General features: G+C 40.2%; 1 protein-coding gene across 4 annotated transcripts; it reads right to left on the bottom strand.

The window, feature by feature from the left end:
• Nucleotides 1-483: 483 nt before the first annotated feature.
• On the bottom strand, nucleotides 484-18,163 carry GHSR (growth hormone secretagogue receptor). Of its 4 annotated transcripts, none has more exons than XM_070791917.1 (3): nucleotides 7,088-18,163; nucleotides 5,904-6,833; nucleotides 484-3,761 (listed from the first exon to the last, which is right to left on the bottom strand). In XM_070791917.1, exons 2-3 carry the CDS (start codon nucleotides 6,697-6,699, stop codon nucleotides 3,457-3,459), a joined length of 1,101 nt encoding a protein of 366 aa, XP_070648018.1. In that variant the 5' UTR covers nucleotides 6,700-6,833; nucleotides 7,088-18,163; the 3' UTR covers nucleotides 484-3,456. The 4 variants fall into 4 exon arrangements, with proteins under 4 accessions (XP_070648018.1, XP_070648027.1, XP_070648003.1 ...); XM_070791926.1 differs by having other exon boundaries at nucleotides 5,904-6,754; XM_070791902.1 differs by having other exon boundaries at nucleotides 7,470-18,163.
• Nucleotides 18,164-18,379: the final 216 nt, after the last annotated feature.

Genomic DNA, 18,379 nt, shown 5'->3' with positions numbered 1-18,379 from the left:
CATTGCCACAACATTTACGATTTTAAATAATTTGTAGCAATGAGTATTTTCCTAAAAGCAATTATTCAAAAGTTCTTTCTCATACAACTGCTGCTGCTGCTGCTAAGTCGCTTCAGTTGTGTCCCACTCTGTGCGATCCCATAGACGGCAGCCCGCTAGGCTCCCCCGTCCCTGGGATTCTCCAGGCAAGAACACCGGAGTGGGTTGCCATTTCCTTCTCCAATGCATGAAAGTGAAAAGTGAAAGTGAAGTCGCTCAGTTGTGTCTGACTCTTGGCGACCCCATGGACTGCAGCCTACCAAGCTCCTCCGTCCATGGGGTTTTCCAAGCAAGAGTACTGGAGTGGGGTGCCATTGCCTTCTCTGTCTCAAACAACAGTCACTTCCAAAAATGAAAATAATCCAACCCTTGATTTTGTGACACAGTGTAAGGTGTGGTAATAGAAACCTTGATTCTAGGTAACCAGAAAAATAGAAACACAGATTATAACAGAAACCAATTTCTTTACTTTTTTTACATTGAAAAAGAATGCACTGGCAGACAATAACTACATCTACAAATTTGACTAGTTTGTGTACTAGCAGCCTGTTCTGAATTTATTTTGAGCCAAATACACAATAATAGAGAGAGGTGCACAGCACAGTGTCAACTGAAGATGTTTACTTTATAATTTAAATATATTAGTTACCTGCTATAACACAACTCACAAGTGGTCATGAACTCATTAAGGATAAAAATACTTTACTCATGAATCTCTAGCACTTAGAACATACCAGGCACATACTAAATGTGAACTGAGGGACTTTTAGGAACATTTTTCCTCATGTAAGTTCCTCTTTTCCCTGAGTCTGAGATAATTTATGGACCATGATGAAACAAAGAAGTTACAAAAATAAAAAGGCAATCATATAAGAGCATGATTAACAATTCCTTTCTCTAAAACTATTCTCTGAGTTCTTTTTTTTTGTTGTTGTTGTTGTTTATTTTTTTTTTCTAATTTTATTTTATTTTTAAACTTTACATAGCTGTATTAGTTTTGCCAAATATCAAAATGAATCCGCCACAGGTATACATGTGTTCCCCATCCCGAACCCTCCTCCCTCCTCCCTCCCCATACCATCCCTCTGGGCCGTCCCAGTGCACCAGCCCCAAGCATCAAGCATCGTGCATCGAACCTGGACTGGCAACTCGTTTCCTACATGATATTTTACATGTTTCATTGCCATTCTCCCAAGATTTGGGAGATTTGGAAGATTTGGGAGAATGGCAATGAAATATTCTCTGAGTTCTAATGAAGGACAATAGTGGTCCCTGCTATGGAAATTATTCCCTGTGAGTTGTACTGAGACTATGGACATGAACCTACAAGAAAGTGGGGGGTGGAGAGTGGGGTGCACTGAATAATTAAAAGTCGGGTTGTTTTTCTCCAAAGCAATCAACTATGTGATCAAGTCAAGCCTTTTTTTTGCTTGTTTCCTCTCAAATAGGATATATTTGTAGAACGAAACAATAAGGTTTCAGGGAATTGAATTACCTGTTTGAGATTTACTGGGACCTATTTAGAACAATAATGTTGAATGACCTAATTAGGATTCAATGGGCTTAAATGATTCAGTATTTAAAAAAAAAGATATACTCCAAAGAATTAACTGAGTAATCAATTTGCTGAAGTTCTGCATTTAGACTATATTGATAAAACAGTTTTAGTGTCAAGAATAACTTTAGAAATATTTCTCTGGAGAAATTATTCTAATTATGATTATGTTTTCATTTTTAAAAAATAGTTAATTGATTATTTTGGCATAATAATCTATACTTTGGGTGGGGAAAACCAGTCATGGCAATAATTTCCCTAATTAGTTCAATCAATTCCATACTGAACCAATAACTTCATGAAGGAATTGCTTATATGACTTAGTATTACAGAGAACTATGAAAAAATCATTTTTGGAATATTATATTTAATATAAAAGAGTTGACTATAAGAGGACTAATAGGAATATAAATGAAAGTTTTAGATTTATAACCAATGTGTATAATATTTAGTTGACAGTGTCTAATCATTCATAATTATGGTTAAGAAGAATACTGGAAATCTAAGTAAACATATCTATCAGATAAGCAGTGGGATGTAAGGAGCATGACTAATCTGGAGACAGGGCATGGCATAGGCATTTTGAAATAAATGGTCATAAGGGTTTTTTTAAAGTGTTGTATATCAATCAACAGTAGCATTTAAGGGACTGTGAATTTTACACCATTTGAAAAATTACTATGTTTACTAAGTTTCTGTAAACTTTCCAGAGTAAGTTGTAAATTATTCCTTATTTACAAATCAAAGGCTTATGATCGGCTTAAGTATTTTTGTTAAGCCAAATAAGGTAATTTGTGATTTTCTACAGTTTTTAAAAAGTCTCATTTCCTGATTACTAACACGTGCAACCCAACTTGATTAAAAATGCATGCATATTATAGTTCATATCCATTTTCTCCCAAGCAGAAATTACAGGGCATTCAGGTATAATCCTTAGAATTTATCACTCTAACATTCTCCTATGCTAATTTCACTATAAAAACATTTTAGGAAATGAGTATTTATTTTTAGCATTTTTATGAGATTAACAATAATTTTCCATATACTCTAGAGCTGCATTGTGCAATATGGTAGCCGTTAGCCACATTTGGCTATTTAAACACTTGAAATGTGACTATTGCAACTCAAAGAACTGAATTTCTACTTTCAATTAATTTTAAAGTTAAGAACTTATAGTTGTTTTAGTTATTAGAGAAATTTTAAGTATGTTTAGACAACTTAGGTTAATGAATCTACTTTTTCTTCGGCAAAATTTATGAAATTGCAATAAATCAAGTATTGCTGATGAACACCCAATGTCCAAATTAAGGTGAACTTAAAATTTAAAAAACAAACCAGATTTTAAAGACTTTAACATAAAAAGCATAAAATTCTATTAACAATTTTATATTGATTGCTTAAGTACTTTGCATTATATTTCTCCTGGACAGCACTGATCTGGGACCCCATGAAATTTGCTAGCTTCTGAAAGTCATGTTTTAAGTTTTTTATTATTTTACTAAAAAATTCTCATTATGAAAAAGAAATTAGAGTTAGAATCCGTCTAGTAAAAAGTGACCTAATTGCCCTCTCTACACTACCTCCCTTCTCCGAACTGCAGAGCCCTTGCTAGCACCAACAGCACAATGCAAAAATGATAGGCAGTGAGATATGCAGAAATCGTGTATGATAGCACTGATGAGTGTGCAATCAAATCAAACTGCTCACACACTACAAAGTCTATCTTTTCTTGCTCCCAATTGTCTTCAGACCTATGTGTCCCTAATTCCAAAATTAACCTTCAAACTTCCTCCCAAGTTCCGCTGTACTATGGCTTCTGGTATAGAATAATGAACGTTGACTTTACTGAGCAATGTGCTTGATCATGTATTAATACTAGATTCTGTCCAGGCCCGAGAACTTTCATCCTTTAGAGTGGAGAGCTTCCTCTGGGAGAAGGGTTCAAATCCCAGAAGTTTGAACACTGCCACCCGGTACTTCTTGGACATGATGTTGTAGAGAATAGGGTTGATGGCGGCACTGAGGTAGAAGAGGACGAAAGAGACGAGGTTGCAGTATTGGCTGATCTGCGCGATCTCCACAGAGCCAGGCTCGAAGGATTTGGAAAATAAATACCGTCCTACGTGGAAGGGCAGCCAGCAGAGGATGAAAGCAAAAACCACTACAGCTGAAAAGACAATGAGAAAGAGAACGTCAGTTCAGGATATGTCATAGCAAACCATCATCTCTTTTGAAGACATGGACTTGTTTTGATTATGTGTGGTATGACAATTGACTTCAGAAAAATATCATGTTTTGCTCTTCCCCATTCCTATATTTTAACCAAGATTGACTCTGTTTGGACCAACAGTTCAACCATTTTCACTAAGCTTTCCAATCATTTCTATTTAACAACTACTTTAGTAATTTTGTGCTTGAGTTGACATGTTGACTCTAGTAACTCGACAATCTAGTCTCAATAGTCCACTATTATATATGTGTTAGATCAAACCTATATGAGATAATGTGGTTGGATGCAGCCACAGTTATGTATCAGAGTTTCCCTGGGCACAGATTCCTTGGGTATAATACAAACTAACTAAATTAAAATCTCTAGAAAGGAGACCAGGACACCTGTTCTCTTTTTTTCTTTTTTGAAGTTTCATAAAAGAACCATAGAGATGAATGAGACTTTTCCACCTAAAATAGACATAAGTAAGGAATAAAAGGCCATAAAACCAACTAACATTAATGATCATCCATCCAAGTTTTAATCTTGCCCATGTAAGGTAGCTTTTTTTTAAAGACCTTTGCATTTCTAGGTTAAGTTTTTAAAATTCAGAAATCAGAGGAAAAATAACAGAAAAAAAATATTCTGGTCCTTGTACCACTTTAGGGAATCACTAAGTGATTGATTCCCTTCCAGTTGTCAAGGCAAAACAAAATTAGCATTGGTGTTGAGACACCAGTGAGGATAATTAACAGTTCAAAAATAAAATTAGAGGAAATTATTAAATGTACTCTCAAAACTAAGTTGCATAGCAGCAACTGACTGCCCCAGCATCAACATGAATTTAGAGTCCCTTGAGGAGCACCAGCAGATTTCAATCTAGTCATATTATGAGAATCACTGGTCTTAAAAACAAACAAACAAACAAACCTGACATTCTTTGGATAAACTCTTTCACTTTAATATACAGGATTTCAGGAATTGTAAAATTACAATGCAAAATCATCCTGGAATGACTTCTAAGAAGCACTAAATATGCAAATAAGTACAAAATGTTGACTACAATGTCCAAATAATAAAATGTAAAGATTCTGGTTTTGAAAAAAGCAAGTAGAATTAAAATTTCACTTGGCTGTGAACACACTTTGTATTACTTGTACCAAACACATGTAGTTACAGAAGCTGAATTTATGGAATAACTAGTCCATACACACTCCAGTGTGGCATTGCATCCAGATGTTTTCTGAAGGCTCACTTGGGGAGAGATAGTAAGTCCTACCAGCTTCCACCCTGTCTCCTTTTCTCATGTTGGAAGCCTGCCTATCCTAGTTTATCTAGCCTTTCCTACTTGGAGAGAAAGATAAGTATGAAAACAGAGATCCCAGTACTTCCTTCCAAAGCTATATAAACAGCATCAGGATAAACAGAATTGAGGCAATTATCTGAAAAAAAAAAAATACAAGTCAGAAAGCAAATCACAATGTTGAAAGAAAAATCAATCTTCTCTGATAGAATTATCCAAATGACCCCATCTTTGGTTAAATTTACCAATGAATGCTTTCTAGAGTCAATGCCTGATTTTTTCACTCCCAGTACCTGCTTTTCTTAATGCAACTTAGTTATTTATCTCCATATTGAGGCAGGAAGCTCAACATCAACTTTAATGCTTTAAGACCACAATAGATTATTTAATGAAAGATCTCAGTTTTGACACGAAGTTTCTAGGCTAATACGCACTACATTTTAAAGAAATACAAAGATGGGACATTTTTCCATGAAAGAGAGAAGGAGAGACCAGAAATGAGACATACACACAGAGAAAGAAACCAAAGGAGAAAGTCAAGGGGCGAGAGGAGGGAAGGAGAAAGGACAGAGGAAAACAGAGATATATAGACAGAGAAAAAAAAGGGAAACAACAAAATATAATGACACACGACAGATAAACTAGAGACCAAAGAGAGGGCTCAAGACCAACACTGGAGAGAATAATTGAGACATTTATAGGGCAACATATACTTCAAGAAACAGGAGAGAGAGGGAGACTCAGGGAGAAGGGGAAGACTCCGGGAGAGGAGAGCTCGAGGGCGCACTGAGACCCACCCAGCATCTTCACGGTCTGTTTGTGGTTCTGGTCTCTGAGCGAGGCGCCCACCGCCGCCTCGCCGCGTCTCCTCCTCCACAACTTCCTGCCGATGAGGCTGTAGAGCACAGTGAGGCAGAAAACAGGCAGGAAGAAGAAGACGCTGGACACCCACACCATGACTGTGAGCAGTCCGGAGCGCACGGCGAACTCGGTCGCTCGGCACTCGTTGGTGTCCCGAGGGTCGGTGCCATTCTCATGCTCCACTCCGACCAGCACGAAGATGGGCCCGGCGCTGCAGAAAGCCACGGCCCAGATGACCAGGATGACGAGCTTCACCCGGCCCTTGGTGATCACCACCTTGGCCCGCAGCGGGAAGCAGATGGCGAAGTAGCGCTCGACGCTCAGCGCGGTGATGGTGAGCACCGTAGCGTAGGTGCAGCTCTCGCTGACAAACTGGAAGAGTTTGCAGAGCAGGTCGCCCAAGTTCCAGGGCCGGTAATGCCAGAGGCGCACGAGGTCGAGGGGCATGCAGAGGAAGATGAGTAAGTCGGAGAAGGCCATGCTGGACAGGTAGAGGTTGGTGGTGGTACGCAGCTCGCGGAAACGCGACACCACCAGCATGGTGAGCAGGTTGCCCGCGATGCCCACCACGAAGAGCGCCACGCAGGTGGCTGTGACGCCCGCCAGCAGCGGCGCGGGGAAGAGGGGTGGCAGCTCGTCAGTCAGCGAGTCATTGTCGGGGAGAGCGTCCCAACCCAGGTCCGGCAGCGTGAGGTTGGGCCCCGGCTCCTCGCTCCGCGTCGCATTCCACATGCTGCCTGTTCTGCTTAACCGGTTCAGGGACGCGACTGCGCTGAGAGGCTGGATCCTGCTGGTCCGGGAGAAGGTCTCCTTAGTTAGGCGCAAAAGAGTGCGAGGGAGGAGCGCGCGGGCTCTCAGGGAGGATGCTTGGAAAGGAAAGAGAGAGGAGAGGCAGTAGCTGAGCGAGAAGGTGAGATTGAGAGCCTGAGGCGGGGAGGAGGGCGAGAGATGGAGGCAGGAAGACACACACACACACACAGACACACACACACACACACACACACACAGGTGGTGAGATGGACAGAGTGACCCACAGCCCTGGCACCTCTCGTTTACCCCTTTCTCTCCCCCAAAGACCCTCTCTCCCAACCCAGCCTCCAGCAAGCCTCCACACAAGTACCTGTCACTGGGGTAGCTTCTCCAACTCTGCTTCCCTTTTGCGTTCAGGCTCCAGCTGCATCTCGCATTTCCCAAAGCGCTGCGAAGCGGAGACCCAGCACTGCGAAGCTCGAGCGCGCGGGAGCGCTCCCCTACTAGCCTTGGGCGCTGCGTGCCCAGTGTGGCCCCAAAGGCAGATCACACCCGAGGATGGGGGCGGGGATAGTGGGGAGAACACCTTCCGTTCTCAGGACCTGCCTCTACAAGGGTTAGAGTTGGCTACAAACCTGGTGTCGAAAACTGAGAGTGCACAACTGAGCTTGGGAAAGGGAGGTAGGGAGTGTTCCGACGGGAGAGGAGACCTTGCGCACCTGGGAAGAGCCTCACACAGTCCTAGAACCTACCATCGTCTTCGCGAGGAGAAGCAGGCTTAGAGAGGTGCGACCACTTGTCCAAGGTCGCACAGCGAGCGGGGGACTCAGGTACTAGATTTGAATATCCCATCTGGTGGACTTCTGAGAACGAAGGAGCAAGATGTGTGAATAAATTGTGAATTCCAGCCCTTTGTGCAGTCTCCCAACTGGGCGGTGGTAGGGCATATGCTGTGTAGGAGATTACTTTTGCTGCAGCAAACCTCGGAGGAGGAGGGAAAGCTAAGGGGCGTGCTAGCATGGCAGAGGTGGGGGGAGCTGGTAAAGGGGGCGTAGCAGAGGCTGTAAGGTTGGTACGTTGAGGGTGATCAGTAAACATTTTCTGACTTGGATAAGAAAGATCAGCCTTTAGGTAAATCATCAACCTTTTTGCTTCACATTGTGAAAACCACTGAGAATGGATGTCAAGAGTGTTGGGGACAACGTTGTAGCTCAATACATAAATATAGGCAGCAGCGTTGCTGTTATTGCTATTGAGGGGTAGGAGCTGCGCTCCGTGGGTATGGGTCAGAGGCTGCCTCTACGCTCTCCAGGTGACTGTCTCTGGACGCAGTCACTGTGTCCTCTGCTCGGAGCCAGGAATCCGCAAACTAAGGAGCGAAATTGGAGGCTGCTCTCTTATTCACTAACCCGCCGGGCCTCTTCCGGCGGGCCAACCTGGGGGCAGCTCACAAGCGTGTTCAGCACCGCGGCCAGCGACCGGCTCCTCCTACCTCGCGGCACTGCTCACCCCGCGGAGGCCTGCCGGCTCTCACCTTTTTCACTTTTGGCCTCAGGGCCTCAGTCCAGCTCCACGAGGGAGTCGGGAGATTCCTCCCCAAAACAGACTCATATTAAATGGCTTCACTGACCGCGCCTATTCACACTCATTTACCCGTGGCCTAAATTGACTTTGTATGAGAGACGGCTTTCCTGAAGCATTTTAGTGCCTTTGCATATGCCTCTGACAGATGATTTATATTACCTCTACTGACTAAATCATTAATGCTTTAAAGTCCACAAAAATTTAAGGCTGGATGTATGCATATGTGCATGAAAGATTCCACACACAGAGAGAGACTGGAAGTTTAGTACAGGCAACTTACTGGAAAATGCTATATAGGTTACTACTGCTGTGTTACAGATGTTGGAGCAAAGATCTATTACAATTATTATTTTAGGAAAAGATGAGGGACTGCCTAATAGTCCCAGTGGTTAAGAATCTGCTTGCCAATGCAGGGGATTCGGGTTCAATCCCTGGTCTGGAAACTAGGATCCCACATGCCAGGGGGCAGTTACTGAAGTCCCTGCCCTCAATAGCCCATGCTCTGCAACAAGAGAAGCCATCAAAATGAGAAGCCCTCACACAGCAACTACATTTGACTTTAACACTTCCCACCCTACATTATCGGGTTTTCCATATGGCACTAGTGGTAAAGAACCCATCTGCCAATGCATCAGGTTAAGAGACATGGGTTCCATCCCTGGGTTGGAAAGATCTCCTGCAGGAGAGCATGGCTGCCCACTCCAGTATCCTTGCCTGGAGAACCTCATGGACAGAAGAGCCTGGCTGGGTTACAGTTCATGAGGTCACAAAGAGTTGGACATTACTGAAGTGACTTAGCATGCACTCTACATTATCAGTAGTCTTCTGTGTACAGACAAATCTCTAGGGGGAGAAAACAGTGGGATAAATAAAAATACCACAGGAGGCTATAGCCTAAGAATAAGAATCAGGAAAAGATTGTGGGGACGTATTTCTAATCTACTGAGTGTGAAAGCAATAGCTAATAAATAGGTGAAATTTTTCTTAAAAATCCATTATAACAAAAATTTGGCATGTTGGCAAAATAGCCAGATTTTTAACTGCATTCAATTACTTTCTAAAATAAAGACAAATCTGTATTGTGTGATGAAGAAAAAAAAAAAAAAAAAAACAGGGGATAGTATTGAAATTGATTCATTCATTTACAACACATAATATTATTAAAATATATAAAACTTTCTATTAGTAGGTGTCAGGTACTGGGAATGACCAAAAAAAAAAAAAAAAAAAAAGTCAGAAAGGTCCTGTATTTATAACCTTACATTACGGAGAGAAAAGTACAGTTAAACAAGCAATTCCAGTACAGTTTGATATGTGCATTTAAAGAGGCATGTACAATGAGCTCTGCTGAAGTATGGAGAAACAATGAACTTCATAGAGGTTTTAGGGAAGACTTCTCAGAGGAAGTACCACCTGAGCTGGATCTTCAAAGTTGAGTTCCAGTAGGTGAAGCAGAGTATGCTAAAGTGTTCAGATAGGTACAAAACCACACTGGAGCATAAAAACCCAGCATACCTTATCCTTTGAGGAGTATTATTACGGATTCATAGATTTTCATATATTCAGTGAGGAGCAGTCCAAATTACAGTATTTTTTTTTCTTTATGATGCTTAAATTATCCTATCTTTGGCTAATGAGATCCCTTTCAAGCTGGCTCCAGGGTCTCTGACATGACTTGCTTAGAATTTGAAAACTTCCTTGCCAAAATGTGTGTAACAGTAAAACACCACTTGTAAAACTTAGTGTGTAAGTTCCCTACTCTAGACCTGGGAGCAGCTATTTCTCCAAGAATTCCTGGTACCTTATAGTGGGGAATGGAATTTAGAAACTTAAGTTTGGGCAGTAGGGATGGTTATTGCTCCTATAATATTATGGCCTAGACCCTGTCTATCAACAGAGCTAGGATAAATGTTTTTTGAAAGTGTCATGAGATGATGATAATACATTAGATATCAGACGCACTCTTAGCAAGTGATCATAATTAACATCACCAGTGTGATGCTCTGTAAAAGACACAAAGTCCCTTACATGGTATTCCAGCTAGGAATGTACAATCTCAAACTAATCACAAGGAAACATCAGACAGACTCAAAATGAGGAATATTCTATTTTTAAAATTCTTTTCCAAACTGTCAACATTATATATGACAAAGAAAGACTGGGAAAATGTTCCAGACAAAAGAAAACCAAAGAGATGTAACAGCTAACTGGAATTTCTATCCTAGACTGGATCCTAAACTGGAGGATAAAAACTTCTATAAGGACAATATTGGGTTAAGTGACAAACTTAGAATATGGATGATAGACTAGATAGAATCAATGTTAAGTTTACTGGAATTGATAACTATGTGAAAGAAAATATTTTTAAAAATATACTTAACCATGACCTATGCTTATGTTTCAGATATGTGTAGATAAACAGAGAATTTCCTAAGTGGCTCAGTGGTAAAGAATCCATCTGCCAAGCGGAAGACTTGGATTTGATCCCTGGGTTGGGAAGTTCCCCTGGAGGAGGAAATGGCAACCCACTCCAGTATTCTTGCCTGGGAAATCTCATGGAGAGTGGAGCCTGGTGGGCTGCAGTTCAAGGGGTTGCAAAGAGTCAGATACAACTTAGCAACTCAACAGCAGCAGCAGATAAACAGAGGCAATGATAAAGCTGCTGCTGCTGCTAAGTCACATCAGTTGTGTCTGACTCTGTGCGACCCCATAGATGGCAGCCCACCAGGCTCCCTTGTCCCTGGGATTCTCCAGGCAAGAACACTGGAGTGGGTTACCATTTCCTTCTCCAATGCATGAAAGTGAAAAGTGAAAGTGAAGTCACTCAGTCGTGTCCGACTCTAGCGACCCCATGGACTGCAGCCTAACAGGCTCCTCCACCCATGGGAGTTCCCAGGCAAGAGTACTGGAGTGGGTTGCCATTGCCTTCTCCAATGATAAAGCAAATGGAGAAAAACATGAATAATAAACTAATCCAGGGAAGGGGTAGAATGATTTCTTTGTATTATTCTTGCAACTTTTCTTTGTTTGAAATTATTCCCATATAAAATATTAAGAAGTCATTAGTTGTAGAGATGTTTCAATTCAACTTCTGATTATTTACTTAATGTACTTGGTTTTATATTCCTACTGAATATCCTGGCTTCTAACAACATAAGCATAATTATTTATGTTGTAATATGCATTAAATGATTTCAAACTAATAACATTGGCACTACTGTTAATAGTAAACTTGGCAGATAAAGGTTGAGATTTTCTTGCAGTTCTCTTTGTCCTTAGAACATACCCCACTAAGTGTGTACAGGGCTTCCCAGGTGGAATTAGTGGTAAAGAACCTGCCTCCCAATGTAGGAGACAGAGAGATGTGGGTTTGATCCCTGGGTCGGGAAGATCCCCTGAAGAAGGGCATGGCAACCCACTCCAGTATTCTTTCCTGAAAAATTCCAAGGACAGAGGAGCCTGGCAGGCCATAGTCCATAGGGTTGCAAAGAGTTGGACAAAACTGAGCACACATGCACGAGTCTACAAATGTGTACAACTATGTGTCCTAAGAGTAGTTGAAATAATGCTTTTTTATGTGTGGTTAAGTGACAAATTTGACGCAGTTAGATTTGTTTTAGTTACTTTTAGGAATTATTTAAAATTTGACATGTGATTCAACAATTAAAATTTTAAAACAAAGCATGGTCTTAAATTTAAAATGATAAACCAAAGAATATTCAGCAACATATTATACCTTCTTCATACTCAACTGACATCATTAAAAGGAATTTAGCCTCTGGTTTACCTATCCTGTGTGTTTCTGTAAATATGTATTTGTGTGTATGTAGCTTACATAAAGGGTGATATACTCTATACACTGTCCACTCTCTTCACTTTTAATGTAACACAGTATCCTGGAGTTCTCTAATACCGATATTCTTTTCTTGGATGTTTTGTAGTACTCTATCTTGAGAAAATTACATAGTTTCCATTATGAAGATGTACCTTAGTATTATTCAACCAACATTTTATTGTTTTTGCTTGTATGTTTTTAATAATCTTTTGCTATTATAAATAATGTTGCATTTTATATGTTGACAGGTACAGTACAGAATAACATAAGGAAATGACAGTTTAATAAAAAGAAGAATGTTCTCTTCCCAGCCCTGGCAAGCAACCACAATCTGTTTTCTGTCTCTGAATTTGACTACTCTAGTTGCCCCTTGCCAGTATTTGTTCTTTTATGACTGGTTTATTTCATTTCACATAATGTCCTCATGGTTTGTCTATGTTGTAGCTTATGCCAGAATCTTCTTCTTTCCTGAGTAATATTTCACTCTATGTATATAGACCACGTTTTGCTTATCTGTCCATCCACCAAGAGACACTTGAATTACTTCTACCTTTTGGCTCTTGTGAATAATGCTGCTATGAACATTGATATACAAACATCTATTTGCTTCCCTGCTTTCAATTCTTTTAGGTATATATCCAGAATTGGAATCACTGGGTCATATGGTAATTCTATATTTAATTTTTTCAGGAACTGCCATATCGTTTTCCACAGCAGTGACCCTATTTACATTCCCACCAGCAGTGCACAGGGATTCCAATTTCTTTACATCCTTGACAATATGTATCCCCTGGTTTTTTTCCTGTTGTTTATTTTTCTGTCTTGTAAAGTTATCCTAATGAGTATGAAGTGGTATATCATCATGGTTTTGATTTACATGTCCCTAGTAATTAGTGATGCTGAGCACCTTTTCACATACTTATTGGATATTTGTATATATTCTTTGGAGAAATGTCTATTCAAGTCCTCTGCCCATTTGAAAATCAAGTTATTTGGGTTTTTTTCCCGTTGAGTTGTCCTTTTGACTCTTGAGATTTTTTTTCCTTGTCAATTCATCTTCTAATGATTCTGAAAGCATTGGAAAATAAATGGGAAGAAGGAAAGTTTGTAAAAAGTAGTATTCCATTTTAATGGGTATGACTGTAACATCCGAGGCAGTTTCAAAGCTTCAACAGATGGTGCACAGCAATTGTGCTATACTGATTGAGTTACAACAAATTCCATTAAATTAAAAATCCTTTTAGCAGATGCCTTCAATAATTGTTGTCTTCTCTGAAGCTAATCTCTGAAGCAAAGACTTTTTTTTTTTTGGTGTTTGTTATTTGTAGCATTTGGATCTTTGAAATTCTAGACTTTCTACAAAATACTCTATTGGTATTTGGGTGGCAGTTTATTTTAGGAGTGTTGAGGGGTAGGAGGATGGAGGGATAAAGAGGACATTAATCTCTGACAAAAAGGTAGATTGCTAATAAACTAGACAAGATTTGTGAAACATGAATATATGTTTCTTTATAAAAATAAACAGTATATCTTGAAACTGTTTTGCAATAGATTGCAATATATATTCATTTTAATGAAAGCTAAATACTATAAATTATCTCACCAAGATCCCTAAAATAGGAGTCTACCTCTAGTTCTAATTTCCTAAAAATTCATAATTACTTATTAAGACTAGTAAAGAATACCAAAAAAATCTATGACCATTTGGGTAATTCGATTTTATTATGTTAAGATATTATTTAATATGCTATTAAGATAATGTATCAAGATATTTCATTATGTAAAGTCTTGCCAGGTGCTTTAGAAAGCAAAATGTTTCCTTTGTATAAATCACGGAACATTACTTTTGAGAACGCTAATGAGGAAAGACAACCTGGAAGTGTGAGCCATGCAGAAGAATATGGATAAAAACCACTCAGTCTGTACTGCCTACTGGACATTTACAACTGGAGAGCTCATCACCACTTCAAGCTCATTTTATGTCTAAAGCAAATTCATCGTCTCCAACCCACCGAGTGTTCCTAATATCCATCCCTCATCTCCATTTTTAAAAAATTTTTATACAATTTGTAAAGGTTACTTTCCATTTACAGTTATTACAATATATTGGCTATATTCTCTGGGTGGTAAAATACATCCTTGATAATTTTTATAATTATATCCAATAGTTTGTCCCATTCCCTCACCCCTACATTGCCCACTAGTTTGTTCTCTATATCTGTAAGTCTGCCTCTTTTTTCTTATATGCACTGTATTTGCTGTAGTTTGTTGTGTTTTGTAGATTCTACATATAAGTGATATCATGCAGTATTTGTCTCTGTCTGATTTATTTCACTTAACGTAATGTTCTCCTGTCCATCCATGTTGCGGCAAATGGGAAATTCTTTTTTTTTAATGTCTGAGTAGTATTCCATTACATATATACATACACACACACACCAAATCTTCATTTATTCATCTGTTGATGGTCACTTGTTTATTCCATATCTTGGGAATTATAAATAAAGCTGCTATAAACATTGGGGTGCCTGTATCTTTTTGAATTTTTTTTTTCAGACATATAGCCAGGAGTGGAGTTGCTGAGTCACATGGTAGCTCTGTTTTTAGCTGTTTGAGAAACCTCCATACTGATTTCCACAACAGTGGCTCACCACCTTACACTTTCACCACGAGTGTACAAAGATTACCTTTATTCCACATCCTAGCCAACATTTGTTACTTGTGTTCCTTTTCGTGATAGGGTTGTTCTGACAGGTGTGAATTGACACCTCATTATGGTTTTTGATTTTCACTTCCCTGACGATTAGCAATGTTGAGCATCTTTTCATGTGCCTGTTGGCCATCTGCATTTCCTCTGTGGAAAAATGTCTGTTTTTGGGGGGTTGATGTGCATGAACTGTTTATATATGTTGGATATTAATCCCTTATCTGACATATCATTTGCAAATACTTTCTCTCATTCAGTAGGCTGTCTTTTCATTTTGTCAATGGTTTCCTTTGCTGTGCCAAAGACTTAAGTTTAATGAGGTCTCATTTGTTTGTATTTGCTTTTTTTCCCTTTACTGTAGGAGACAGATCCAAAAAAATGTTGCTGCGATTTATGTTGAAGAGTGTTCTGTTTATGTTATTTCCTAGGCCTCACCTCCAATCTTAATCAGCAACATCTAAGTCCAATTCCCCACTCAACAACCATGTAGGCGGCAAGTTCTCAGTCTAATTAACTACAAGAATTTGGTAAACTTCTTTGGAAGTAATGATACTAAAGCTGAAAACTCCAGTACTTTGGCCACCTCATGCGAAGAGTTGACTCACTGGAAAAGACTCTGATGCTGGGAGGGATTGGGGGTAAGAGGAGAAGGGGACGACAGAGGATGAGATGGCTGGATGGCATCACTGACTCGATGGACATGAGTCTGAGCGAACTCCGGGAGTTGGTGATGGACAGGGAGGCCTGGCGTGCTGTGATTCATAGGGTCGCAAAGAGTCAGACACGACTGAGCGACTGATCTGATCTGATCTGATCTGAAACTTCTTTAAAGCTTACTTTAATTTGGTATCCTTCCTATGTAAAACATTTTTGGTGACTCATTTTCATATCACATCAAGTCTTTCAAACTCTGACCTTCTCAAGAGCTCATCATTTGGCCTTACCCTACATACCTAATAAGATTCGTTCTTCATCCCACTGTGCCAGCCCTGCCTCTCCCCTCACTGCCCTCCCTCTTGCCACCTCTCACCTCTGGCTTCTCTCTGCAAATCCGAACCATGGAGTCCTGACCTACTTCTTGCTCTCAGTTCCTGTGTCCCTCAGAATTTGAACTTCCTAGTTTATTTCCTAATTATACACTGTTTCTGTGATTTTACATCTGTGACTTGCCTCTCCAATTATATTATAAGCTCCTTGAAGGCAGCTAAAGTGTTTCACGGGCAGCCCTGTCAGTTCAGATGTGTTTCAGACACTTCTTATCATATCCTCCATTAATGCCCTGGTCTGAGGCCCCGACCCCACTAAAATTGCTACAATAGCCAAAGGACTGCTCTCCCTCTGTTTATTCTTCCCAAGCCAAGATCTTTTTGCCTCTTCAGCTAGCAATCTTTTGAAAATGCAAATCTAATCCTGACACTCTTGTGCTTAAAACCCTTCAAATGGTTCCTCATTATTTTTGAGGCCAAAATGGCTGGCAAGTTTTCCCAGAATCTCTTGGAAAACAGATTTCCCCAGAATATAGATTCTAACTTGGAGCTCTTTCCCTCTTACTCTCTGCAACCCAGTTGGATCAGTTTCCCAAGCTTAAAAAGATTTCTACGTCTTTTCAACTGTTCCACTGCTAAATTTGTACTCATTTATGTATTTATTTAACATTCCTCTCCCTCTTAGATTGTAAGGCTTATGTGAGCAGTGCCCAGGTCTTTTGTAAGTCATTGTTGCCTGGACTTACTAGATTCTTAATAAATGCTTGTTTAAATGAATGAGGGCACTTTTTATTTAGGCAGTGCTCTCTAAACCTACGACTTTCTAGTGCATACTCTACTCATTCCAGAACAAAGTGAGAATTTAGATCACTTGATCCTTGTACATTGATAGCTATGTTCTGCTTTATTCACACATGAGTAGTTTACATAAATTATAAAATATAAATATGCTTGTAGTTTCAGATGATTTAGGGGAAGATATTTTGCTTTCATTTATTTCATCTCTAAGTTCTATCTAAGGAAAATATTTACTTAGAAAAAATCCTGTGCAAATCAGAAGCTTAAAACTTAAACCACAGGCTACATTACTTCATTACAAGGGGGATTTAACTATTTCAGATGACAAATTCATTTCAAACTGATAATGTATTGGCAATGCCCCAATCACTACTGGTATTCTCTGTTATGTGGTTAAAAAACAGAGATACGTATGTGAAATGTATTCATCACTGCTGGAGCTACAGTGTGCTGGTAAATATTTGACAACTAGATCTTCAGGGAAAGCGAAACAAAACACACAAAAAAACCAAAATCAACCAACAATCTCAATTTAAATGTTTCCCAATTTCTACTCCCCACTATGGTCAATTTCACTATTAAGGCCACTGAAGGCAGAGTTTGAAAGCCAAGCGAGCAAATGGCTCTTACAAGAGAGTACAAACTGGATCCAGCACACCACTGGAGGGACCCTGTATAAGCAGCATGAATTGGCTGGGAGTGTCAATGATTTGACTTTATGTAGGTATCACTGGAGGGACTGATGCTGAAGCTGAAACTCCAGTACTTTGCCATCTGATTTGGAGAGCTGACTCATTTAAAAAGACCCTGATTCTGGGAAAGATTAAAGGCAGGAGAAGGGGACAACAGAGGATGAGATGGTTGGATGGCATCACCGACACAATGGACATGGGTTTGGGTGGACTTCGGGAGTTGGTGATGGACAGGGAGGCCTGGCGTGCTGCGGTTCATGGGGCCGCAAAGAGTCAGACATGACTGAGCGACTGAACTGAACTGAACTGATGTAGAAAAGGGGTCTTCAACTGGGGAAATCCACAGAGGACTTGGATAAATAATTCTGAACAGTGAGTGTGGAAGAGTTTTGCTCAGTCTTAAAAGGGGGTACAAGGTAGCTTTTAGCGTTGTGAAGGACCCGAGTCTGCTGCTGTCATCCTGCAAGCCAGCACTCGAAAGCCAATATTACCAGCAAAGTGCAGCAGAGAATGAAGAGACCTGGCTCTTCAGTGATGACAATGAGCCACTGACTTAACCAAGCCCGGAATCACTTTACCTCAAGCTTTTTATCTTACTGGTGCAAACTGGGAGGGATCTTTTGTTAAAAGCTTCTGAAACCACACTAAGTGCAATGCTCACTAATAAGTTGCTTTGGGCTGATTTCATTTGGTTTCCTCCACTTGTCTAAATAGGTTAAGAAGGAAGAGCATGATGTTTCTTTTATATTGATCTCTCTCTCTCTCTGAGATGGCCTGGCAAGTGATTTTAGGGAACCTATGAAGACTGTATGGACTGCAGACTTATTTTAAATATTCAGTTCAGTTCAGTTCAGTCGCTCAGTCGTGTCAGACTCTTTGTGACCCCATGAATCGCAGCACACCAGGCCTCTCTGTCCATCACCAGCTCCTGGAGTTTACCCAAACTTATGTCCATCGAGTCAGTGATGCCATCCAGCCATCTCATCCTCTGTTGTCCCCTTTTCCTCCTGCTTCCAATCCCTCCCAGCATCAGGGTCTTTTCAAATGAGTCAACTCTTGG

This window comes from Bos indicus, chromosome 1 (genome assembly GCF_029378745.1).
Source record: "Bos indicus isolate NIAB-ARS_2022 breed Sahiwal x Tharparkar chromosome 1, NIAB-ARS_B.indTharparkar_mat_pri_1.0, whole genome shotgun sequence".
NCBI lineage: Eukaryota > Metazoa > Chordata > Mammalia > Artiodactyla > Bovidae > Bos > Bos indicus.
This window is presented reverse-complemented; position numbering and strand designations above follow the sequence as displayed.

Excerpts from the sequence above, each read along its gene's own strand:
- GHSR (XM_070791902.1), bottom strand. The coding sequence starts at position 7,857 with ATGATTTACCTAAAGGCTGATCTTTCTTATCCAAGTCAGAAAATGTTT. Across the intron at positions 6,834-7,469 it reads TTCTCCTCGCGAAGACGATG|CATCCTCCCTGAGAGCCCGC; the intron begins GTAGGTTCTAGG and ends TTCCTTTCCAAG. Across the intron at positions 3,762-5,903 it reads ACAGACCGTGAAGATGCTGG|CTGTAGTGGTTTTTGCTTTC; the intron begins GTGGGTCTCAGT and ends TTGTCTTTTCAG.